Source organism: Lynx canadensis, chromosome B3 (genome assembly GCF_007474595.2).
Source record: "Lynx canadensis isolate LIC74 chromosome B3, mLynCan4.pri.v2, whole genome shotgun sequence".
In the NCBI taxonomy this organism is placed as follows: Eukaryota; Metazoa; Chordata; class Mammalia; order Carnivora; family Felidae; genus Lynx; species Lynx canadensis.
The window spans coordinates 27,400,637-27,427,187 of NC_044308.2; the positions used below are offsets into that span (position 1 = coordinate 27,400,637).

Sequence of the window (26,551 nt, forward strand, 5' to 3'; positions counted from 1 at the left end):
AAAAAAATTTTTAGAAAACACCAAAAACAAAAACAAAACTGTAGGAGACAATAAATAAATTCAGCAAAGATGCTGGATACTAACTCAACACACAAAATGTGTTGAAAGTGTAGTGTATATTTCTATATACTAACAAAAAATATTCCAAAAAGAAAATTAAGAATTCCATTTAATATGGCATAAAAATAGTTAGGAATAAATTTAATCAAGAAGGCACAGACTTGTAAACTGAAATATCACAAAATATTGCTGAAAGAAAAATGCTGAAAGAAGGTCTAGTAAATAAATGGAAAAGATATCCCTCATTCATAGATTGGAAGACTTAATATGATTAAAATGACAATTCTGCCCAAAGCAATAAGGAAATTCAATGCAATTCCTATACAAATAATGCTTATAAAAACAGAAATATTCATCCCCAAATTCATATTGAATTTTAAGGGATACCAAATAGTCAAAACAATCTTGAAAAAGAACAACTTTGGAGGATTCACACTTCCCAATTTCAAAAACTTACTGCAAAGTTACCATCATCACAATGTATGGTTTGCTACTTGCATAAGGATAAGCAAATAAACAATAAAACAGAACTGGGAGCCCAAAAATAAACTCTCACATCTATGTTCAATTGATTTCCAAAAAGGGTACCAAGACCATTCAATGGTGAAAAGATAGTCTTTTCAACAGTTTCAGGAAACTAGACTGCACACATGTGCAGTGAATGAAACTGAACTCTTACACTATACCATGTACAAAAATTAACTCAAAATGGATCAAAACCTAAGTTTAAGAGCTAAAACTATATAACCTATTAGAAAGAAAAATAGGTATTAATCTTCATTCATGACTTTGGATTTATTGACACCGAAAGCAAATATGACACCAAATACACAGACAACTAAAGAAATAATAGATAAAATGGATTTCATTAACATTAAAAACTTATGTATCATAGAAGCCTATCAAGAAAGTGAAAAGACAATCCAAAGAAGGAGATGAAATATTTGCAAATCACCTATCTCCTAGGGTTTGATGTGCAGAATATTTTAAGAATTTCTATAACTCAACATCAAAAGTTTAAAAAGGGGTAAAACACAAAAAATAAATAAACATTAAAAAAATTAAAAAGGGGCGTCTGGTGGCTCAGTCAGTTAAGCATCCGACTTCGGCTCAGGTCAGGATCTCGCAGTTCATGAGTTTGAGTCCCGCCTCAGGCTCTGTGCTGACAACTCAGAGCCTGCTTTGGAATCTGTCTCCCTCTCTGTTCATCTCCCATTTGCACTCTGTCTTTCTCTCTCAAAAATAAAAATTAAAAAAAAATGTTTTTTAATGCACAAAGGACTTAAATAGATATATTCCAAAAAAAGATATGGCCAAAATGACAAGGAAAGAGGCTCAATGTCATTTGTCATTAGGGAAACTTAAAATCAGATGGCTGTAATTAAAAAAAATAATAATAATAAATAACAAATGTTGGTAAGGAGATGGAGAAATTAGAACCCTTATATATTACTAGTGGGAATATAAAATGGTGCAGCCAATTTTGGCATTTTCTCAAAAAGTTAAAGAACTACCATATGACCCTGCAATTCCACTACCAATTTAAAAAACAAGGACTCAAACAGATTTGTACACCAATATTCACAGTAACACTATTCACAATAGCTGAAAGGCAGAAACAACCCAAATGCTCATTAATGGATGAATGTATAAACAACATGTAGTATGTACGTACAATGACATATTATTCAGCTATAAAAAGAAGTATCCACATGCTACAACATGGATAAACCTTGGAAAAATAATCCTAAGTAAAATAAGCCAGACACAAAAAGGCAAATTTTGGTTCCACGTATATGAAGTACATGTTGTAATCAAATTTATGGAGACAGAAAGCAGATTAAAGGTTGCCAGGGGCTGGGGGAGAGGAGAATGGAGAATTATTGCTTAATGGTAGAGTTTCTTTTTGGAGCAGTGAAAAAGTTTCGGAAATAAATAGTGGTGATAGTTGTACAACATTCTCTGAACTGTTACACTTCAAAGTGATTAATATGGCAAATTTTATGTTGTATTCTGCCACAACAAAAAATTATAATAAAAGATACACAAATAAAAAGTCTCACTCTCCATCTATCCAATTCCACACCCCATCGAATAAAACACTTCTTAGTTTCTTAAGATCTTTTTAATGTTCTTTATGAAAATACAAGCAAAGAAATCCTGTTATTCAATTCTCACAGTGCCTCACTGCTTGAAAAAAAAAGATACCAAGTTACCAAGTGTGTAAGATCATGTTTCCTGTTTTACTGTGTACACTATGCAGTGCTCACCATATAAACATGACCTTTAAAGAGTAAACTAAATACATATGTGTGCACAATGATTTCATTAATAATATTTTATTAAAAAAAAACAACCATTCTATCATACCTGGTTCATTTATTCTGCCAAATGTATGCCTGGTGTTGTGTTTTCTGGTCTTAAAACATGTTTCACAAAAATCAAAGTCATCACAGTTTCTGCATTTGAATCTAGATCCATTGATAGGAAACATCTGACAGCCATCACACCTATTTTTTAAAAAACCATTGAGTTGATAAGAAAAAGATAAGGCCGTTTATTAAATTTAATTACAAAGAAAAACATTCCCCCAAAACAAATCTAGTGATATAAAAATTAACTCACGTAACCCCAGGATGAACACTAGGCACCAACTCCATTTCTGATAACAGCCCGGTCCAGTGAGACTGCTGAGGGAAGTCGACAATGACATCTTTTCCATTTGCACTGAAAGCTAGGACAAAATAGAAATTGCTGAAACATCTCAGTCATCAATAAAAACCTAAAATTAAAATTAAAACTATACCTAACTACTCATGTGATAATTACATTATAGTTATTTATGTTTTACCAAGAGTATTTCTCTTTTAGAGAGACATACTAAGATACTTATGGACGAACTAACACATGGTGTCAATAAGGGATTAGCTTTAAAATAACCAAGGGCGGGGATCATGGATGAAACAACTTTGACCAGGGGCTGACAACTGTTGAAGCCAAGTGATGAGCACATGGAGGCTCATTACACTATATTCTCTACTTGTATATGTTTGAAATTTTCCACAATATGGTTACTTTGTTTTTAATTACATCAAGTCAAAAACTCCATTTAGTATCTTAGGAAATAAAACTAATAATAATGTTAAGAGATCTCTTGACCTTGGGTGAGAGCACTCTGCTACAAAACATTAACTTCTGAACCAAGTTCTTATTTTCAAAATTTATCATGAGGAACACCTGGGTGACTTAGCCAGTTAAGCGTCCAACTTTGGCTCAGGTCATGATCTCACAGTTTGTGAGTTAGAGCCCTTCATCAGGCTCTGTGCTGACAGCTCAGAGCATGGAGCCTGCTTCTGATTCTGTCTGTCTGTCTGTCTGTCTCTCTCTCTCTCTCTCTCTCTGCTCCTTGCCCACTCACGTTCTGTCTCTCTCTCAAAAATAAACATTAAAATTCTATGATTTCATTCATATGTGGAATTTAAGAAACAAAACAGATGAACATAAGGGAAGGGAAGCAAAAATAAGATAAAAACAGAAAGGAGGCAAGTCATAAGAGACTCTTAAATACAGAGAACAAACTGAGGGTTGCTGGAGAGGTACTGGGTGGGGAGGATGGAGTAAATGGGTGATGGGCATTAAGGTACTTGTTGCCAGGAGCAATGAGTGCTATATGTAAGTGATGAATCACTAAATTCTACTACTAAAATCATTATTACATTATTATGTTAGAATTTGGATTTCAATAAAATTTTAAAAAATAATAATAAATTTTAAAAAAGAAGTACATGGCACAAGAACAGACACTCAGATCAGTGGAACAGAATAGAGAACCCAGAAATGGACCCACAAACGTATGGCCAACTAATCTTTGACAAAGCAGGAAAAAAGACAGTCTCTTCAGCAACTGGTGCTGGGAAAACTGGACAGCAACATGCAGAAGAATGAACCTGGACCACTTTCCTACACCATACACAAAAATAAACTCAAAATGGATGAAAGACCTAAACGTAAGACAGAAAGCCATCAAAATCCTCAAGGAGAAAGCACGCAAAAAACTCTGTGACCTTGGCCGCAACAGCTTCTTACTCAACAAGTCTCCGGAGACAAGGGAAACAAAAGCAAAAATGAACTATTGGAAGTCTATTGGGAACTACTGGGAACTATTCTGATGAGTCAAAATAAAAAGCTTCTGCACAGCAAAGGAAACAATCAGCAAAACTAAAAGCAACTGACAACGGGAGAAGATATTTGCAAACAACGTATCAGATAAAGGGTTAGTATCCAAAATCTATAAAAGAACTTACCAAACTCAACACCCAGAAAACAATCCAGTGAAGAAATGGGCAAAAGGCATGAATAGACACTTCTCCAAAGAAGACATCCAGATGGCCAAATGACACATGAAAAAATGCTCAACATCACTCATCATCAGGGAAATACAAATCAAAACCACAATGAGATACCACCTCACACCTGTCAGCATGGCTAACATTAACAACTCAGGCAACAACAGACGTTGGCAAGGATGCGGAGAAGGAGGATCTCTTTTGCACTGCTGGTGGGAATGCAAACTGGTGCAGCCACTCTGGGAAACAGTACGGAGGTTCCTCAAAAAATTAAAAATAGAACCACCTTACAACCCAGCAATTGCACTACTAGGTATTTATCCAAGGGATAGAGGTATGCTGTTTCAAAGGGGCGCATGCACCCCAATATTTATAGCAGCACTATCAACAACAGCCAAAGTATGGAAAGAGCCCAAATGACCAACGATGGATAAGATGTGGTATATATATATATACAGTGGAGCATTACTTGGCAATCAAAAAGAATGAAATCTTGCCATCTGCAACTACATGGATGGAACTAGAGGGTATTATGCTAAGCAAAATTAGTCAGAGAAAGACAAATATCATATGACTTCACTCATATGAGGACTTTAAGACACAGAACAGATGAACACAAGGGAAGGGAAGCAAAAATAATATAAAAACAGGGAGGGAGACAAAAACATAAAAGACTCTTAAATATGGAGAACAAACAGAGGGTTACTGGAAGGATTGTGGGAGGGGTGATGGGCTAAATGGGTAAGGGGCATTAAGGAATCTACTCCTGAAATCATTGCTGCACTACATGCTAACTAACTTGGATGTAAATTTAAAACATAAATTAAATTAAAATAGAAGTACAGACCTCCACTTACAAAATAAAAAAGTTACAGAGATGAAACATAGGGAATATAGTCAGTAATATTGTGATAACATTGTATGGTGATAGGTGGTAACTACATTCATTGTGATGAGCACTGTATAATATAATGAATTGTTGAATCACTATGTTGTGCACCTGAAACTAATATAACATCATATGTCAAATATGCTGTAATAATAAAAACTTACGTTAATAAATCTGTTTTGATTCATAAAGCTTTTAAGAACCTGTTAACTGAAGAAAAATGTTAAACTAAAGTAAAATGTTAAATAAACCATTTGTTCTCATGTAACCTGAGACATTCTAACACTCCCATGCACTAGACAAGCACCACCATTATGGCCATTTCTAACCTAAGGTATTTGACAGTGAGTATTATAGAAGGTTCAAACAAAACAAAACAGGATCTCTTTATGCCATTAAAAGAGTTTAAAGATAAAATAAAAACACATGCATTTTTAATTACTTCTCATGTAATTGTTCAAATGGACATAGTATACCTTTTAAAGTACACTGATTAGTTTGAAATCTCTATAATATCACATTTAAACATAAACTGAAAAGAATTTTGTATTTCCAGTTCCTAAATCCCATCATTTGCACTTTTCCTTTTCTTAAATTTAGTCCTAAATTTTTATATAGCAGAGAGAGAGAGACAGAAACAGTCCCCAATTGAGGGGGTTGGCCAAACATTCACATATAGGCCATTTGGCAGAATGACAGAACAAGTTTACAGAACACCAACATCAAATAAGATTACCCTGTGACTGTAATGAATCAAGACAAAACCAAAACTGCTCTTTAATCATGTCTGATCAAGTTCAAATCTAACCCAAACCACAAACACAACCAGACACCCTCCCCTAACCTCCAATCCTGGTTAATATGAACAACTGCTTCCTTGCCAATCATTAACTTCATCCTAGCTCCATTCTTTCTGACATATAGATAATAATTATTAAGACACCCATTCTTAGAATAACCCTACTCCTTTAAACTTTTCCCAAAGTATCCAACACAAACCCCATTAATCCTTTGCTATACCCACCTATGGAGACACCCCATTTTCTGGGGTATGCATCCTCACAAGTGGCAATGAGTTAATAAACCTGACTCTGTTCAACTATATGTGAGTTCCTGGTCTAGAGAACACTGACAAGCAAAAAAACACTATAAGCTATCTTCATACTTGTTTTTCTTGCCCCTGAATGAAAAAAAAAAAAAAAATGACTTTATCATATTAGCTGATGAAAAGCTAACATCTGGAATTTTGTTGCCTGGATAATATTACCTTTTACAACCCCCACACTTTGATGAGTCACAGATCCCCACTTGTATTTTGGTGTGGTGACTGAGGCTTTGACACGAACTTTATCACCAATCTTTATGTGAGAAGGAGAACTTGGTGGAGGATAGCCTAGAAATTACAATAAGTGAACTATAATTAGTATTCATTCCTGGGAACTCTGTCACTAATTAAGAAAAAAGTGTAACAACTCACTTAAAAATGTGCTCACCTATAAGTTCCACATGAATATACCTAACCCAGTAAGTGCCTCCTTTCTGTTGCCAATCACACTGCACATTAAGGTCATGTAATCCATCTCTATCCAATTTGATAACTTTGCCCACGTCTCCTTCACACACTTCTTCATATGTTCGACAGCATCTAACCATCATTCCCACCTAAGATTAAAATTAAATTAAAAATTCAGTCCAATGTATAGATGAACAATTATACGTAGCATTATCTAAGAAAGGATTTCTTCTAGCACTGAGTGTACTCTCAAAATCATTTTACACTAAGTGGAACCAGGGCTCTTTAGAAAACTTGCTGGCTCAATGTCTGGAGCAGGAAATACACAAGATGAGCATGGATCAACTTGTGCCATAAAGCAAGGGAGTGCTCAAAGATTAATGTGTTCACTCAAAAGAACAATTTAATCAATAAGAATAATGGTTGAAACACATCAAATCCATATCAGTCAATAAATTTATCACAATGATAATAAGCAAAGGTTCTTTTGGTCACCTGTGTAAGTTCCATGGCACCAATTCACCATTCTGGAAATTGATAAAGCAAAAACAAAAACAAAAAACTAAAAACAAAAAAAAAAGCAAGCACTTATTCTTACTTTCCTATATAACTGTATTATAAAGAGTAACTAGAGTTGATTTAAAAAGCATTCTTCAAAGAATAAACTCCAGCTAATAAATTTGAAAGGCATGACACAGTTAGAAAATCACTATTATGCAACCCCTCATAAAAAGTCTAGGTGGTAACACAAATGGATATCAAAGTGCAAAAGTGAACAATAGAGAACTTCTTAGCAGATGGAATAGACTAACAAGACCTAACCAGCAACACTGCATTTTGGTCCAGATGATGCATTCGTGCCTAAGACACTGCCTGAGTCCAACAGCTCCCCGACCCCACCAGCCCTTATTCTGATTTAACAGGAGATGCAGAAGAGGGAGGAAGAAGCCACAAATAAATGACATGGAAAGGAGAAAAAAAAATGGGAGGGGAAAACTGTTCCAGGTTAAAAGACACTTCAGAGAGACATCATCCAAATGTCAGGTGTATGACCCTGTTTGTATCCAAATTCAAAAATGTTACTGTTTCAAAAAGCAATTTCTGAGAAAAGTGGGAAAATGTGAGTAAGCACTGGATATGAGATGATATTATAGAATTATTGCTTATTTTCTTAGCTAATGTTAGGTAACAGTAATGTTGTTGTTATAAACAGATCCTTTATCGGGACACCTGGCTGGCTCAGTTAGTAGAGCATGGAATTCTTTATCTCAGGGTCGTGAGTTCAAGCCCCATGCTGGGTGTAGAGCTCACCAAAACAAAAACAAAAACAAAAACAAAAACAAAACAAAAACAAAATCTTTTTTGTGTTAGGAATGCATATTATTAACAGATTTACAGATTAAATGAGATGATTTCTGGGATTTTCTCTAAAGTATATTAACTAGAACAAAAGAATTAAAACAACTAAAGAAAAGATTTAAGATACATAAAGGACTACATAAAAAGCCTAACTAGATTTTAAAAATTAGATGGGAGTAAGAATGATATAAGAAAAACAAGCAGAAATAGGTTTTTTAAAATGTCCAAAATGGGAATAATTGAGAAGCACAGGTCTTTGTGCCATGGCTCTCTAGCTTTGGCACCCCTTGCTCATCTTCTCTTCCTCTGTCCTCTGCTCCAGTCACAACAGCCTGCCTGCTGGGTTCTGTACCCTCCTTCGCCAGGCCTCTGCTCACTGAAAACCTGAACAAGGTTCCAGCCTAAGACATTTACTCACCTGAATATTCTCTCTCACATAGACAGCATAATCATCATTACTCAAGAAATCAGCTCGTTTTTTGTACGTCTGGCTCTCTGTTACAACAGCACCAGTAGACTACAAAAGATAAATACATTTTTTAAAAATTGTGAGCCAGATAAGCCTACTTGAAGTATGTGAAATCTTTAATATCAAAAAATAAAATATGAAATATTATACGTATTTTCACTATAAAATTCTTCATTCTAAAAGACACAATATGGTAAACAGAATGAATATCAAAAGCTAAAAGTATAGAAAATTTCTGAGACATTTCCAAATTAATCTCATGAAACAATTTACTGAAATCAGAAGTCACTGTGTCATATAAAACATGCTTTTTATATGACACAAAAATGGGTGTTGGCTACCCAATACCATTAGATGTTGAACAAGGGTCTGTTTTACAGCTCAAGTAATTAAGGCACAAAAAAACAATTAGCACTTAGCTTTACTGTGTGCCTGGCAAAACTGCAGAGAGACCTCATGGAACAGCATACAGGAAACCCAAAGCACAGGACAGGTAGACACAGGCAGATGGGCAACCACACAGGAGGCACTAACCACAGCATAGGCTGCGTCGTCCATATCCTCCACCACCTCCTCATCTGAACACTCCTCAGACCCTGTGTCTGCATCCGAAAGATCTGTGACCTGCACATCAGCATGGTCCAGCAGCCACCCAACCAAGGCCTCCACACCTACAAGCAAGTACACACAGTGCACCCTGAGTGAGGATCCACAGCACCCACCTGCCCATAGGCATCTGATGTTAGCATCTCAAGATAAACCCACAAACAAATGTGTGGGCAAATTAAGTGAAACACCCACAAGGAAAACAAAATACCTGGCAAGCCAGCAGCATTCCCTGAGGCACCAGTGAGTGACTTCAGTGCAAACTCTATGTTCCTTCTAGGAAATCCCATTTCCATGAGTTGAACCACAATAGGCAGAGCAGGAGCAGGTGACTGTTTGCGCTTCTTTGCTCTGACAGGGCGAACATGCTGTACAGGGACAGGTGTTGTGGCCTCACTGGAGCTGCAGTCTTCAAACACAGGGCTTGACGGGTGAGTGGACTCCACAGCCAAACACTGACATACGGCCAGTGCTGCAGCCTGGACAAATGAGAGTGAAGCTGGGAGGTTTAGAAAAGTCAAAAGACTTAAGCAGTCTATGAAAATGGAAATTACAAACTTCTACTATGAAATGCAGTACAGAAGAACAGAAAATTCAGATTTACATGTGTTATTTTTAAATGAATGGATAAAACATGTTAACAACAAACAACAAAGACAACTTTCATAGTTTAATGCAGAGGAAAGATGTGATGGTCAAACAACTCCTGCTGCAACACACACAGAGCCCAGGAAATTAGCCAGTTATCAGTGCCCATTAAAGAAAACTTCATAGCCGCTCTGAGTAGGAAACAAGTTGAGCAAGTTAAATGCAGACTGAGAGGGGACAGATGAGAAAGAAGGAGTCCCTCACCCCCTCCCCATGCCCCAGGAGGTAGGGTCCGGTCTCCTGCTCTCTTCTTCTGTAAAACAAGTCAGAGACGACATGGAATTCTCTCATGTACCATCAAATCAACTCTCAGTGATTCAAGGGTAAAAGAACCACTCTGCGAGTTAAATATGGTATAAAAAAAATAAAGGAAATAAAAAAAATTGGGAAATAAATTACAATCAACGAATATATGCATTATTGAGGTTATCATTAGGAATCCCTACTCCCAGTACACACAATCCTTTCACTGAACTACTTGCAACACTCTGCTCTTCATCTCCAATTACTTTCATATGGTCTAAGACTTGCTATTGTTTTTGAACTGAGCATCTGAGGAAGGAATAAGAAGAAACAGGGTGGAAGAAATAAAGAGGACTCCATTAAGCCTTCCAGTGCCTAGGTAGTGTCAAAAACCTAGGGTTTTGCTGTGAAGTGTGAATAACTCATTAGTGATGGTCTTCATCCTAAAAGCTTACAATTCAGAACCAGACTGAGTTTAGAGTTCTGGTTCTGATAATGAGGAGTTAGAGTGAACTGGGCTAAACCTCTACTGATAATAACTATGAACCCTGAACAAAATATTTTTAAAAACAGTTTGAAGGTTCTGGAGAACAGCCAAAGCAATCAAAACTGAAACAGATACAACCCTTGACCACAAGGGAAGCCAGAAGGCAAGCTGACCAGGCAGTGCTATTAGACTGCAGTCAGAAACTGGAATTCAGTCCTGCCAAAGCAGTCAGAAGTGAGGGAGAAATCACAAAATGTGCATACAAACTATCCCAAATTCTTGGCTGATTCCAAAACTGAGCATTTGTGAGACTCTGAAGAACCCAGCATAAAGGAACTGCTGGAAGGCTAGAGGGATTCTATACCTATGCAATATTAGGGAGACAGTCTGAGGTCCCAGTCCAACCAAGTTAGATGGAGTTGGTCAAGCTGTAAAGGTTTCCACTGAAGCCTCGGAAATGGTTCTAAATCCTGCAGAATTCGAATACAGAAACCAAGACTATGAGCAAAACAAAAATCAACCACCACTGGTGGTTGGCCATTAGCCACCAGATGGGCGGCCAACATGGTGGAGAAGTAGGGGGAATCCATACGTCCTGCATCTCTCAAACAAAGAAGTGTAGAAGCCAAAGACTTTGAACACCAGAGCCTGGGAAGAAAAGAGACTGAATCTACTAGGAAGAAAATGGGAAAACTGGAAAAAAGGTGGACTGGGAGAGATAAAAAAGGCCACATGGGCATGAAGGGGAGACACTCCCTTCTGCGAGAGACAAAGGGAAGAGAAAGAGTGGCAAGGGAAGTGCAGGACTGTATCTGGACAAGAGAAAGACCTTGGAATGAGACTGAGAGGCATCTGATCTCTAACTGGGGGGCTTTCTTTGGACTGGGCCAGCTCCCTGTTCACACACCTGGGGAGGAGAGGAGCCAGGCCTGGGTGCGGTGGTAGGTCAGAGACTCAGTCTGCAGCTGGAGAAAGAGGTTCCCTCCTTGGAGGGCTGCGCAATAGCACAGAACCTGCCTGTGTCAGCCACCTCCGGGTATGGTGGCTGGGTGGAGGGCTCAGTCTACAGGAGGGTAAGCCCACTGTTCCCCTGGAGTGCTATGGGAAAAAACAGAGCCTGCCTTCGTGTGCCACTCCAGGAGCTCCTCTGTAAGAGAAGGAGATCCTCCCTGAAGTGCTGCGGCACAGACAAAGCCAGCCGGGACCACATATCCTGCACTGAAAGGCGCTTCCCCAGCATCAGAACCACGGAGCAAGACTTTGAATCCTAGCCAAGCGCAGGGTCAGGGGAGTTGGCAGAGAGAGAAGGCATGCCCCATCTGTGCCCACGGCACAGTGAGGATGACTCAAACTGAGTCTACCAGGTCTAGCTCCAGCTCCGTGAAGAAGAGACTGGGGAATCACCATTCCCCCCCAACCCCGCCCTCTGCCCCCCGCCCCTCCATCCCACCACCACCACCACCACCCCTGCCACCACCAAGGCGGTGCCTCAGAGATCACTCCCAGGCCCATAGTGGAAGTTGGTCCAGAAAACGCCAAACCATGCCCCCTTGCACTGGGTAACTGCATATCCACCGGAATGGCACAGACCCTGAAGATAACTACTACCTACAAGCGATGCAGCATTGCCAGGATTAACTATAGGTCAATTCTGGATATGTAGATATATCCTCCCCACTGCCCCATTTCTCCTCCTTATCTCTTCCTTCCCCTAAGCTGGTTACTCTGGTTATTGGTCTGTCTAAAAAGACATATTGAATCCATTGTCTTGATACAAGTTCTACTACAGCTCCTTCTTCACACTCCTTTCTCTCTCCCTGGAATAATCAAGCCATATAGTTTCTCTGTCTGGGTAATTTTATCTTCATTAATTTTCTCTGCCGTCTTCTTTATTTCCTTTCTCTCTCTCTGGATTAGGCCTTTTAGTCTCTCTGCCTATCAATGTTTATTTTTTCTCTGCCCCCCTCCCCAGCTCCAGTCATTTCTCTCTTTGTATGTGCTCTTCCATCATCACCGCTTTCACCTTCTTCTTTACTTGTGGTAGGTGTTTTGGGGTTTTTTGTTTTTAGACTTTAGGTTTTTGCTTTTATTTGTTTGTGTGTTTGCATGTTTTTGTCTCCAGTTTGTCTGTTTTCCTTTACAGGGTTACTCCAAGGAAAAATTCAAAGCACACCTGGTGGAAGGTTTTTTTACTCGTAAATATTTACTCATAGTAAAATACTACTACAAGTACAGTAATAATATAACCAAAGTCACAACAACACAGAGCAAGTAACAATCTCTGAAAAAGCACCTCCTGCAGGGCCAGGCCCTGGACAGTGTATGACCCTCCTTTAATACAGCAGTGCTCACAGGTGCAGAACACACAAGCTTTAAAATACATAAGGGACAGAAAACTACCAAAAATGACAAAACAGAAGAATTTTCCTCAAAAGAAATTCCAGGAAGTAGCGACAAATAATGAATTGATCAAAATGAATTTAAGCAACATAAGTGAACAAAAATTTAGAATAAGAGTCATAAAATTACTCACTGGACTTGAAAAAAAACCATAGAGGACAGCAGAGAATCTATTGCTACAGAGATCAAGGGACTAAGAAATAGTCATGAGGGACTAAAAAATGCTATAAATGAGATGCAAAATAAAACGGAGGCGGCCAGAGCACAGATTCAAGAGGCAGAGGAGAGAATAGGTAAATTAGAAGATAAAATTATGGAAAAAGAGGAAGCTGAGAAAAAGAGATAAAAAAATCCAGGAGTATGAGGGCAGAATTAGAGAACTAAGTGATGCAATCAAAAAGAACAATATCTGTATCATAGGAATTCTAGAAGAAGAAGAGACAGAGAAGGGGGCTGAAGGTGTACTTGAGCAAATCGTAGCTGAGAACTTCCCTGATCTGGGGAAGGAAAAAGGCATTGAAATCCAAGAGGCACAGAGAACTCCCTTCAGACGTGACTTGAATCGATCTTCTACACAACATATCATAGTGAAACTGGCAAAATACAAGGATAAAGAGAGAATTCTGAAAGCAGGTAGGGATAAACAGGCCCTAAGACAAAGGTAGACAGATAAGGGTAGTAGCAGACCTATCCACTGAAACTTGGCAGGCCAGAAAGGAATGGCAGGAAGTCTTCAATGTGATGAACAAAAAAAATATGCGGCCAAGAATCCTTTATCCAGCAAGTCTGTCATTCAGAATAGAATGACAGATAAAGGTTTTCCCAAACAAACAAAAACTGAAGGAAAACATCACCACTAAACCAGCCCTACAAGAGATCCTAAGGGGGATTCTGTGAGTGAAATGTTGCAAGGACCGCAAAGTACCAGAGACATCACTGCAAGCATGAAACCTACACACATCACATTGACTCTAAACCCGTATCTTTCAATAATAACACTAAATGTAAATGGACTAAATGCTCCAACCAAAAGACACAGGGTATCAGAATGGATAATGAAACAAGACCCATCTATTTTCTGTCTACAAGAGACTCATTTTAGACCTGAGGACACCTTCAGATTGAAAGTGAGGGGATGGAGAACTATCTATCATGCTACTGGAAGTCAAAAGAAAGCTGGAGTGGCCATACTTATATCAGACAAACTAGACTTTAAATTAAAGGCTGTAACAAGAGATGAAGAAGGGCATTATATAATAATTACAGGGTCTATCCATCAGGAAGAGCTAACGATTATAAATGTTTATGCACCCAATACGGAGCCCCAAATATATAAAACAATTAATCACAAACATAAGCAACCTTATTGATAAAAATGTGGTAATTGCAGGGGACTTTAATACCCCACTTACAGGAATGGAGAGATCATGTAGACACAGGATCAATAAAGAAACAAGGGCCCTGAATGATACATTGGATCAGATGGACTTGACAGATATATTTAGAACTCTGCATCCCAAAGCAACAGAATATACTTTCTTCTCGAGCGCGCATGGAACATTCTCCAAGATAGATCACATACTGACTGGGTCACAAAACAGCCCTTCATAAGTATAAAAGAAGTGAGATCATACCATGCACACTTTCAGACCACAGTGCTATGAAAGTTGAAATCAACCACAGGAAAAAGCCTGGAAAACCTCCAAAAGCATGGAGGTTAAAGAACACCCGACTAAAGAATGAATGGGTCAACCAGGCACTTAGAGAAGAAATTTAAAAATATATGGAAATAAATCAAAATGAAAATACAACAGTCCAAACGCTTTGGGATGCAGCAAAGGCAGTCCTGAGAGGAAGATACATGGCAATCCAGGCCTATCTCAAGAAACAAGAAAAATCCCAAATACAAAATCTAACAGCACACCTAAAGGAAATAGAAGCAGAACAGCAAAGGCAGCCTAAACCCAGCAGAAGAAGAGAAATAATAAAGATCAGAGCAGAAATAAACAATATAGAATCTAAAAAAAACTGTAGAGCAGATCAATGAAACCACGAGTTGTTTTTTTGAAAAATAAACAAAATTGATAAACCTCTAGCCAGGCTTCTCACAAAGAAAAGGGAGATGACCCAAATAGATAAAGTCATGAATGCAAATGGAATTAGTACAACCAATCCCTCAAAAATACAAGCAATTATCAGGGAGTACTATGAAAAATTATATGCCAACAAACTGGACAACCTGGAAGAAATGGACACATTCCTAAGCACCCACACACTTCCAAAACTCAAACAGGAAGAAATAGAAAACTTGAACAGACCCATAACTAGTGACGAAATTGAATCAGTTATCAAAAACCTCCCAACAAATAAGAGTCCAGGACCAGATGGCTTCCCAGGGGAATTCTACCAGACATTGAAAGCAGAGTTAATACCTATCCTTCTCAAGGTGTTCCAAAAAAATAGAAAGGGAAGGAAAACTTCCAGACTCATTCTATGAAGCCAGCATTACTTTGATTCCCAAACCAGACAGAGACCCAGCAAAAAAAGAGAACTACAGGCCAATACCCCTGATGAATATGGATGCAAAAATTCTCAATCAGATACTAGCAAATCGAATTCAACAGCATATAAAAAGAATTATACACCATGATCAAGTGGGATTCATTCTTGGGCTTCAGGACTGGTTCCACACTCGCAAATCAATCAACGTGATACATCACGTTACTAAAAGAAAAGATAAGAACCATATGATCCTGTCAATCGATGCAGAAAAAGCATTTGACAAAATTCAGCATCCTTTCTTAATAAAAACCCTCGAGAAAGTCAGGATAGAAGGAACATACTTAAACATAATAAAAGCCATTTATGAAAAGCCCACAGCTAATATCATCCTCAATGGGGAAAAACTGACAGCTTTCCCCCTGAGATCAGGAACACGACAGGGATGTCCACTCTCACCGCTGCCGTTTCACATAGTGTTGGAAGTCCTAGCATCAGCAATCAGACAACAAAAGGAAATCAAAGGCATTAAAATTGGCAAAGATGAAGTCAAGCTTTCACTTTTTGCAGATGACATGATATTATACATGGAAAACCAAACAGACCCCACCAAAAGTCTACTAGAACTGATACATGAATTCAGCAAAGTCACAGGATGCAAAATTAATGTACAGAAATCAGCTGCATTCTTATACACTAATAATGAAGCAACAGAAAGACAAATAAAGAAACTGACCCCATTCACAATTGCACCAAGAGTCATAAAATACCTAGAAATAAGCCTAACCAAAGATGTAAAAGATCTGTATGCTGACAACTATAGAAAGCTTATGAAGGAAATTGAAGAAGATACAAAGAAATGGAAAAACATTCTGTGCTCATGGATTGGAAGAATAAATATTGTTAAAATGTCAATACTACCCAAAGCTATCTACACATTCAATGCAATCCCAATCAAAATTGCACCAGCATTCTTCTCGAAGCTGGAACAAGCAATCCTAAAATTTGTATGGAACCACAAAAGACCCCGAATAGCCAAAGTAATTTTCAAGAAGAAGACCAAAGCAGGAGGCATCACAATCCCAGACTTTCTACTACAAAGCTGCAGTCATCAAGACAGCATGGTATTGGCACAAAAACAGACACACAGACCAATGGAATAGAATAGAGACTCCAGAATTGGACCCACAAAAGTATGGCCAACTAATCTTTGACAAAGCAGGGAAGAACATCCAATTGAAAAAAGACAGTCTCTTTAACAAATGGGGCTGGGAGAACTGGACAGCAACATGCAGAAGGATGAAAGTAGACCACTTTCTTACACCATTCTCAAAAATAAACTCAAAATAGATGAAGGACCTGAATGTGAGACAGGAAACCATCAAAACCCTAGAAGAGAAAGCAGGAAAATACATCTCTGACCTCAGCCACAGCAATTCCTTACTTGACACATCTCCAAAGGCAAGGGAATTAAAAGCAAATATGAACTATTGGGACCTCATGAAGATAAAAAGCTTCTGCACTGCAAAGGAAACAATCAACAAAACTAAAAGGCAACCGACGGAATGGGAAAAGATATTTGCAAATGACATATCAGACAAAGGGCTAGTATCCAAAATCTATAAAGAATTCACCAAACTCCACACCCAAAAAACAAATAATCCAGTGAAGAAATGGGCAGAAGACATGAAGAGACACTTTTCTGAAGAAGACATCCAGATAGCCAACTGATACATGAAAAGATGCTCAACATCACTCCTCATCAGGGAAATGCAAATCAAAACCACACTCAGATACCACCTCATGCCAGTCAGAGTGGCTAAAAGGAACAAATCAGGAGACTATAGATGCTGGCGAGGATGTGGGGAAATAAGAACCCTCTTGCACTGTTGGTGGGAAGGCAAACTGGTGCAGCTGCTCTGGAAAACAGTGTGGAGGTTTATTTTATAAAATAAAATAAATTTTTAATAAAATGAAAAATAGATCTACCCTATGACCCAGCAATAGCACTGCTAGGAATTTACCCAAGGGATACAGGAGTGCTGAAACACCGGGGCACCTGTACCCCAATAGCAGCACTATCTAATACCCCAATAGCAGCAGTATCTAATAGCAGCACTTTCAATAATAGCCAAATTATGGAAAGAGCCTAAATGTTCATCAACCGATGAATGGATACAGAACTTGTGGTTTACATATACAATGTACTACTCGGCAATGAGAAAGAGTGAAATCTGGCCATTTGTAGCAACGTGGATGGAACTGGAGAGTGTTATGCTAAGTGAAATAAGCCATACAGAGAAAGACAGATAACATATGTTTTCACTCTTATGTGGATCCTGAGAAACTTAACAGAAGACCATGGGGGAGGGGAAGGGGAAAAAAAAAGTTAGAGAGGGAGGGAGCCAAACCATAAGAGACTCTTAAAAACTGAGAATAAACTGAGAGTTGATGGAGGTTGGGAGGGAGGGGAACGTGGGTGATGGGCATTGAGGAGGGCACTGTTGGGATGAGCACTGGGTGCTTTATGGAAACCAATGTGACAATAAATTTTGAATTAAAAATAAATAAATAAAATACATAAATAAATAAAAAGTCTAGAACCAAGCCTCCACAGGATTGGGGAGAACTGCCAGGTACTAAACCATCTATGAGAATAAAATTCACATTCTCCAGAAGATGTTGACAGAACACTGAGCGGATACAGTGTAATATCTAAAACATACAGGGTGCCTGGGTGGCTCAGTTGGTTAAGATGCCAACTTCGGCTAATGTCATGATCTCACAGTTCATGAGTCTGAGCCCCACATCAGGCTCTCTGTTGTCAATGTGGAGCCAACTTCAATCTTCTGTTCCCCCCTCTTTCTCTGCCCCTCCCCCACTCACATGCATGCACTCTCTCTCTAAAATAAGTAAACATTTAAAAAAGAACTAAAACATCCAGAATATACTAACAACTACATATAGGTGAAGAAGCAGAACCAATAACTGATTATAATCAAGAGAAAAAATACTGCCAATAGTAGCAGACTGACAGCTGGCCCACGTGTTAAAAAGAAATTTAACACAACTATCAGGAATATGTTTTACATACATATACAGTAAAGAAATAGAAAGTGAAGAGATAAGAACTGTCAGAACCATAGAGCTATAAAATAAGAACCAAATGGAAACGTGAGATCTGAAAATATAAAGACTCTCTTAGATGGCTTACAGCAGATTTAGACCCAACAAAGCAGAACAGCCTGACCCTAAAAACAGATCCAGAAAATTAGCCAAGTTTATTAATGAAGAGAAAAAGACCTACAAAATACACAGAAACAAATTAATAATCTCAAAGATGTGTAACGGTAGTCTTAGCAAAGAACAGGACAGGAAAATATAGTTAACAAGTTTCCAAATTTGGTGCGGGGGGTGGGGGGGATATCAAGCCAGAGATGCAAGTAACTTGAGCATATCCCAAGAGGATGGGGGAGAAAAAATACATACATACATTGGCATGCCTTAGTCAAAGTGTAGAAAACAAAACAAAAAACAAACAAATCACAAAATATTAAATGCAGCCAGAATGGGAGAAAAAAGGTGTGAGGAAAAAGCTTAGAAATTCCCTGGGCTTGCACCAATGAGTTAACAAGCATAAAGAATTACAAAGCCATAGGATGCTCACACCCAAGTTTGGGTAAACAAGATTAGGTGAATAAGGATAGAGAAGGGAGGCTAAGGCCCCCAGAATAGAGAGGGGGTGCAAAGGCCCGCAATACAAAGGTATATGAGGTAAACAAGACTAGAGATTCAGGGCAAAAGTTCCCCCCTATTTAGTATTATAGCAGAAAGCTGCTTTCACAGGAAGGAAGGACCAAACTAGGTAAACAAGTAAATAGGGCTACAGACCACCGGGCTGCAGGTAAAGCTGCCCAGAGGAGAACTGATTAGCAAAAGAAAAGGTGCCTTGTTAACCTTGAGGTTACTTGCTCCATCAGTCTAATCCCCTAGGCTAGCTAAGATAAACAGAGTTGGTGCCTCATGTCTGCTGTAAACAACCTTTGGCTGCCTCCAGAGCCAGGATTTTGTTTTGTATTAACCCAAACCCCTAATATCTTCAAGACCCCCTTTCCCTCACATCCATGAGTTAATGTTCATAATTTCATTGTCTCTTTGTGCACATCCATCACCATGTTTGTAAGCCTTCTGATCCTAATAAAAACAGGGCAAGGACCCTTATTCAGGGCTCTTGTCTTTTCCTGGACATTAACCATCTCTCGAATTTAATCCTGAGTCCTGCTTTCTTGCTAGACAAGAAAGAACTTTAGACCCAGAGTCTATGACAAAAAGGCACTTCAAACAGAATAACAATGATGGTTGAATTTTCATCTAAATCAATGGAGATAAAACAATGAAAGATCTCTCTTTGGTAGTCCTTCCCAATTCTTAAAGGATAACTCTACGTTTCCTGGTCTCCTTACACATCTTTCCTCTTAACACTGGGTACCTCCCAGTGTGATTCCAGGTTGCATTCAGCCCAATTTGCTCTTCAACTGCTTTCAATGCCCTCTTTTTATCTTTAGAAGTGACTAGAAACCCTGCTGTTCTATGGCCACTTCAACCTGACCCTCATCTTAGCGGTTTTTAGACCTAGCAAGTAGTTGGCATTCAGGCCAGTTCAAAGAAGGCACTGTACTGCTCCCTATTCTCATGCTCAATACTTCTTGCCTTTTCCCTTTGCACCCCACCTTCTTCCTACCTCAGTTCTTACTTTCTTGCTACCTACTTCTTCCTACCTCACTCTTGGACTACTATCAGCCCTCCCATCAACCTGATACAGCTGCTTCCTCACTTCGGATCCAACTCCCTGCAGTCCTGGTCTCAAAGAATTTCTATTAGGGTATATTCTGCCTGGCAACTTGAGTACTCTAGGTTTGGTTTTTGTCTTTGATATTTTATCCAGAGTTTTTTACATATTACATAGAAAGAAGGATTTTTAGAAACATCTAGTCCCTCATGTTGCAGGCCATGAAAGTCCCCATCACTTTTAGACCTGATCACATGTTGTCTTTTCTATGGGAACATGCCCACAGCCTGATCCCTAAGCTACACTTGTGCAGCATAGGTGCTCTGCAACAGGGCAAGGACCAAGAGCCTAGCAGCAACAGTGCATGCCCAAAAAAGCCTTTGCAGTGAGTGGAACAAACATGCCAGTGCAATATTCCAAGGTCTAATGGGCTCCTTCAATAACAATTATTTCCTAGAAAAAGATCATGCCATGAATATTTGAGCATCTGACCCATGTTGAATCTCATTAACTTTTTCAAAGAATTCACATATATTCAAAATAAGGTTAAACTTCAACTCATTCCCCCTCTAACTAGTATTATAATGCTCTATGACAAACATGGTTAAAGCCTAACTAGTCATAGGAATTATTTTAGCATATTATTTAAAATTCAGAATATATCCTTAAGAAAATACACATCTAGGAAAAAAATTGTTCCAAATTTAGTGTACCAGATTAAAATTGCAGAGGCTGCTACCGTACCTCTAGCTCCTGTTTGTCAAATATGGCCTTCACTGGAGATGGCTGGGTGGCCGAGGCCAGTAACTGCTGCAAGAGGATCATTGGAGGCTGTGGCCCTTCAGGAGACATGTCCCCAAGGTCAGGGGATGCAGCTGCTCCATCATCTGAATATAAAAAAAAAAAAAATATGCACGACATCACATTTTCAACTCCTAACATCTCTTTACTATTAAAGATGTTGCACTGAACATGTTAAAGTGAGTATGATCTCTACCTCTTCAAGCACTAGACGATCAAAATCTTCAAGGCTCAGATATCAAAAATTAGTCTAAAAATTTTTCCACTCCCTGCTTTTTGGCATCTGTCCTTTATTGGTTCATCTATCTCCTCAGAGCCAAAAAAAAAAAAAAAAAAAAGCTACCTCCCAGATTTCTGCCTTTTGTCCAGTTCTTATACCTTCTCTTTCTTGGTGCACACTCATTGCTTCAGAAACCTCTTCTATGAACACTCCCTTTTTATTTTTAGCCTTGGCTTTTCCTGCTAACCCTTGTTCAGACCATAAACTGACACCAATTCCAGATATGTTGTGTGGTCAGGGTAACATCTTTTTGTCTGTTTTAATCTCTGAGCAGCTTTGAGTGAGGCATTTAGCACTTCCTGTTTGCCACAGGCCCACTGAGTCCCACTGCCTGGAGCCCACTCACCATTTGAGTTCGCTGGTTGGTTTGGTGACAACTTCAACTAATTCTCTAGACCAGGGGTTGGAAAATCATTCTCTTGAAGTGACAGAGAGTAAATAGTTCAAGCTTATCAGCTGCATGGTCTGTCACAGCTACTCAATTCTGCCACTGAAGAGTAAAAGCCGCCTAAGATGACGTGTAAATAAGTAGGTGCGGCTGTGTTCCCATAAACTTTACAAAAACAGGTAACCATGATAATTTGTCAAGCCCTACTCTACAGAGCTATCTGGAGCCCCTACTCTGTCCCAACCGTGAGATAGTAACCCTAATTCAGTTCCTACAGAGCTACTCATCAGGGTGACCAGAGAGCAGTCAGTCCAATTCCCTGGTCTCTGGTTTCCTGATCTTCTATAATTATGGATAGTTTCCAAGGTCCCTACTGTCTAATACAGAATAAATCTGCACTTTCATTAGATTTACCTTATACTCAGCACATTAAAATTAAATTCACAATACCCTCTTAAGATTAAGAAACAGGGGCGCCTGGGTGGCGCAGTCGGTTAAGCGTCCGACTTCAGCCAGGTCACGATCTCGCGGTCCGTGAGTTCGAGCCCCGCGTCAGGCTCTGGGCTGATGGCTCAGAGCCTGGAGCCTGTTTCCGATTCTGTGTCTCCCTCTCTCTCTGCCCCTCCCCCGTTCATGCTCTGTCTCTCTCTGTCCCAAAAATAAATAAACGTTGAAAAAAAAAAATTAAAAAAAAAAAAAGATTAAGAAACAAAAAACCGCACACTACACTAGGCTTTCTAATCTTCATCAGAGGCACTCCCTCCTGTCCTCCCGGTAGCTCAAGCTTGAAACATCAGCCATCTTTGACTTTTCACTGGTTTCCCATGAGGTTATTATCAAAACCACCAGATTATGATCTACTGGAACCACCTTTCCATCTTTTATGTCTTCCCCCAGAAAACACCTTATCACTTGACACAAAAGCAATTCTCTCACCTCCATGGCTTTCCTTTTTCAAATACACTTACCTCACTAGTAGACTTACCATCCTGAGTATCAGTCCTTACCATACAGGTCCCTGCCACAGCTCTAAGTCAGTCTTATGTTTCTCCCTGGTATTCAAGGCATTCTATCACATGAATTCAGCTGACCTCTCCAGCTTTTGCCCCACATTCATCAATAAATCCTGAGCTCCTTGCAAAGTGAAGCACTTCAACATTCTCCTATATACTCACTGATACATCTGTGCTCCTATTGTCTCTTCCACCAAAATAGAGCTTCTTCATCATGCTGCACCTCAAGTCTGCCACACCCCTCAGAAGCTGCCCTCCCCAGCCCTCAGCCACCTGTATCCCCAAGACACTTGTGGAACTACAATTACACATTTCACAGTGCACTGGCATCATAACCTGTACAGAGCCATCTGCATTCATTTTCTCTTTTCACTCTGACCCCAGAGAGTTTGGGGTCATAAACAAGGACTATCTTGTTCCCTATAATACTTTAGCACATCTTTTTTAAGAGTAGATAATCAAAAAATATTTTATAGCTTTTTTTTCTATTCAAAGTAATATAAGCTTATTCCAGAAAATTGAAGAAATATAGAAAAGTCTAAAGAAAATAAAGTCAGCTGGTATTCTAGTGTATGGATACACCACCTAATAATGGGCATAAAAGTGTCTCCAGTTTTCAACCTAAAAACAATACCAACAAAGAAGCCATAATGGGCATCTGTAAACACATATCTTCATGCCTTTTCATGTGATAAATTCCCACAAGATGACTCCCAGGTCAATGGAGAGATACAGAGCTAGATACAGAGATGCAGATACAGATGTGTGTGCGTGTGTACACACGTATTTAAAATTTTTTTTTAAAGTTTATTCATTTTTGAGAGACACAGTATGAGCAGGGAAGGGGCAGAGAGAGAGGGAGACACAGAATCTGAAGCAGGCTCCAGGCTCTGAGCTGTCAGCACAGAGCCCAACGCGGGGCTCGAACTCACGAACCGCGAGATCATAACCTGAGCCGATGTCAGACACTCAACCGACTGAGCCACCCAAGCACCCCTAATACACATGTATTTTAAAGTGTAACATTTCTTCAATGTTGGTTGTACCAACTTAAATTCCCACAAGCAATGTGTTAAAGCAGTGCTACTTTAGATATGTATGAACCACCTTAGGGCCTTATTAAAATGCAAACTCTGATTTCTTAGGTCTGGGGTGTAGCCTGAGAATCTATGTGTCTAACATGCTCCTACGTGCCATCAGTGCTACTGGTCCATGAGCCACACTTTAACAAAGCAGGACACCACTGTTTTACTGTTTTCCCTCCCTTCCCATCAGATCCTTGAATGTGATAGAATGCCTTGAATACCAGGGTGAAACATAAGACTGACTTAGAGCTGTGGCAGGGACCTGTATGGTAAGGTCTGATATTCAGGATGATAAGTCTACTAGAGAGGTATAAGTGTATTTGAAAAAGGAAGGCCATGGAGGTGACAGAATTGCTTTTGTGTCAAGTGATAAGGTGTCTTCTGGGGGTAGGCATAAAAGACGGAACGATGGATCTTTTGTCTTATAAGATTATGACACTGTCATTTGCACTTCATCAATTTCTGGCCAGGTTACACATCTTTCTCATGCATTTAAAAACCATCTCTATTTCCCTTTTTATGGACTACTTGCTCATGTCTTTTGCCTGTTTTCTATGGGAGTACCTGCATTCCTTACATATCTATAACAGCTTCCTTAAAAAGATACCTGTATGAGCAGCTGTGACCTCCTGAACAGCCGGCTGAGACAAGATCTGCCTAAGCTGGTCCTGGTGTGAAAGCAGCGCACGGCCCGCCTTCAGGATGTACAGTTTTAACTGCTGGCACCTCAGCAGCTCCAGGTCTACTTGTCCTGTGGGAGAAAAGGACTCAGGAACGGCACACCTTGCTTGGGCTCTTCTCCTCACCAGCTGTGTGGCCTTAGGGAAAGTGCTCTGCTTCCTGCACCACAGTGCCATGCCTGTAAAGTGGCACAAACAATGCCCTGCCCTGTAGGAATTAGCTGGACATGCCAAATACTGTCAATAATGAAGGACTTGCCTTTCTGGATAAGTATCCTCTACCTCCCCTGGGTCTTCCCCTTTTCCTGCTGCCCACGCAGCTACCTTGATGGATTAGGGTGAGAATTAAATGGTTTAACAAAGTTAGATCCATGTCAGTTATTATTAGTATAATCAATGTTTCCCATATTGCTAAAATTTCAACCAGATATCTATGTCACAAACAAAATATCTTCACCTTTTCTTGCCAACACTCCTCCAGGATGATTTTGTCTGATAGTCACAACATACAGTTCTCTAACTCAACAAGATCATGGCACTCCCTGGAGTCTTATCTAAACAAATGACTGCAGTGGTGCCTGACAGCCAACTGAGGAGGAAACTAAGCTGCCACAAAGTGTAGGCAGACCACAAGTACAGCCGGATTATAGTTGTGGCAACAGTGTTCCAGCAGGGCATGTCAGAGGCCACAGAAGGCAACACAGCCAACAGCAACATAGGATGGAAGGGGATGGAGGATCACAGGTGCCTCTCAGGCATCAAGCCTGACTGCCTGGCAGCCAGGTTTATTCACTGTGAAGAGAAAGAGTGACTAAGGGATAAGGTTAGCGGAATTCTGAACATGCTGTGGTATACATGCACATGGCCCTCCAGCCAGAAATGTGAACTGGATATTCAGAGTTAAAGGTGATCACTATCATAAATGTTGCAGCAGCAATCACAGGAATGGGGAGAAATGGGTGAAAAAGCTCAGTAAGAGTGGACACAATGAGCCAAAAGTTATGGAGAAACTCACAAGGATTTCCAATGTGCAAAGAATAGTCAAGGAGAAGAACTCTTCAAAGAACATGCAAGTGGCAACGTAAGGAAAATTAAGGGAGCAGTATTCCAGACCAAAGGAAGGAAGGCTTTAAGCACAGGTGACCTTTGTTTTAGCCCAACGTCTATAGATATGAAGCAAGGCAGGTCTAAACATGCAGGCCTTACTGGGTCTGGCATTGATGAGGCCAGAAGCAAAGCTCCTAAAAGGCAACTGAACTAAAGAGCCATGGCTAGAGGGTTAACGGGGGGGGGGGGGGGGGGGGGGGGGGCGAAAACACAGATTCTTCTTCAAAAGGTTTGTTCAGAATAAATGCTGGCACTGGAAAGTCGGGGAGCATGGCGCAGGGGTAGGGGGGAACCTAGGGATTCTTCAGACGCCTCTCTCCCCATGGTGTCATTCTTGGTACTATACACTCTCATCACCACATTCAAGCTTTCATGTCCACTATAACTCAACAAATAGTCAATCCATTGAAACCCAAAGACTTTGACAGTCACAGGAACTTGCTCTCACAAAATGACATTGTCCAAGCAATACCAGTTAAGATTGTAGTTGTTTCACCAAGAAGTACCATGTACTGACCTGCAAAACCCGGTTTAGGTGACTTCTTTACTTTGTGTTTTTCCAGTTTGCTTCCAGCAAGGTTTACCAATTGAGCCCAGACAGATAGCATAGGCTCTGTGAAGGGGAGGTTGGTGACACTGAATGCCACAGCAGGGAGCTAAAGCAAGAAGATAGAAACCTTCAAAGTCCATCCAATGAAATGAGCAAATGAAATGTTCTAAAAATTATCAAACCATGAATCTTAATTCTAAAATATACATATCGTAAGTCTTTTTATATCTGAAAATAATTTTAAAATATTCCATTAAAGATAAAATAGAGATTTATATGTATAGTAAACATAACCTAAATTACTTTTTTAACAACTTATCAATAATAATTATGTCAGGC

General features: G+C 39.5%; 1 protein-coding gene across 5 annotated transcripts in view; it reads right to left on the reverse strand.

Annotated features, from left to right (window-relative positions):
* The window catches only part of HERC2 (HECT and RLD domain containing E3 ubiquitin protein ligase 2), a 289,146-nt gene that overhangs the window by 95,573 nt on the left and 167,022 nt on the right, over window positions 1–26,551 (reverse strand). For all 5 annotated transcript variants that reach the window (XR_003969350.1, XM_030317589.1, XM_030317587.1 and 2 more), the window contains 10 exons: window positions 26,180–26,318; window positions 24,483–24,626; window positions 21,053–21,195; window positions 9,454–9,721; window positions 9,171–9,307; window positions 8,586–8,684; window positions 6,789–6,957; window positions 6,563–6,688; window positions 2,686–2,794; window positions 2,431–2,570 (listed from right to left, as the gene is read on the reverse strand). Coding sequence is in view for 4 of the 5 variants with exons in the window: in XM_030317589.1 (XP_030173449.1) it covers window positions 2,431–2,570; window positions 2,686–2,794; window positions 6,563–6,688; window positions 6,789–6,957; window positions 8,586–8,684; window positions 9,171–9,307; window positions 9,454–9,721; window positions 21,053–21,195; window positions 24,483–24,626; window positions 26,180–26,318 (1,474 nt within the window). In the remaining variant the exon portion in view is untranslated. The remainder of the gene's footprint in view (window positions 1–2,430; window positions 2,571–2,685; window positions 2,795–6,562; window positions 6,689–6,788; window positions 6,958–8,585; window positions 8,685–9,170; window positions 9,308–9,453; window positions 9,722–21,052; window positions 21,196–24,482; window positions 24,627–26,179; window positions 26,319–26,551) is intronic.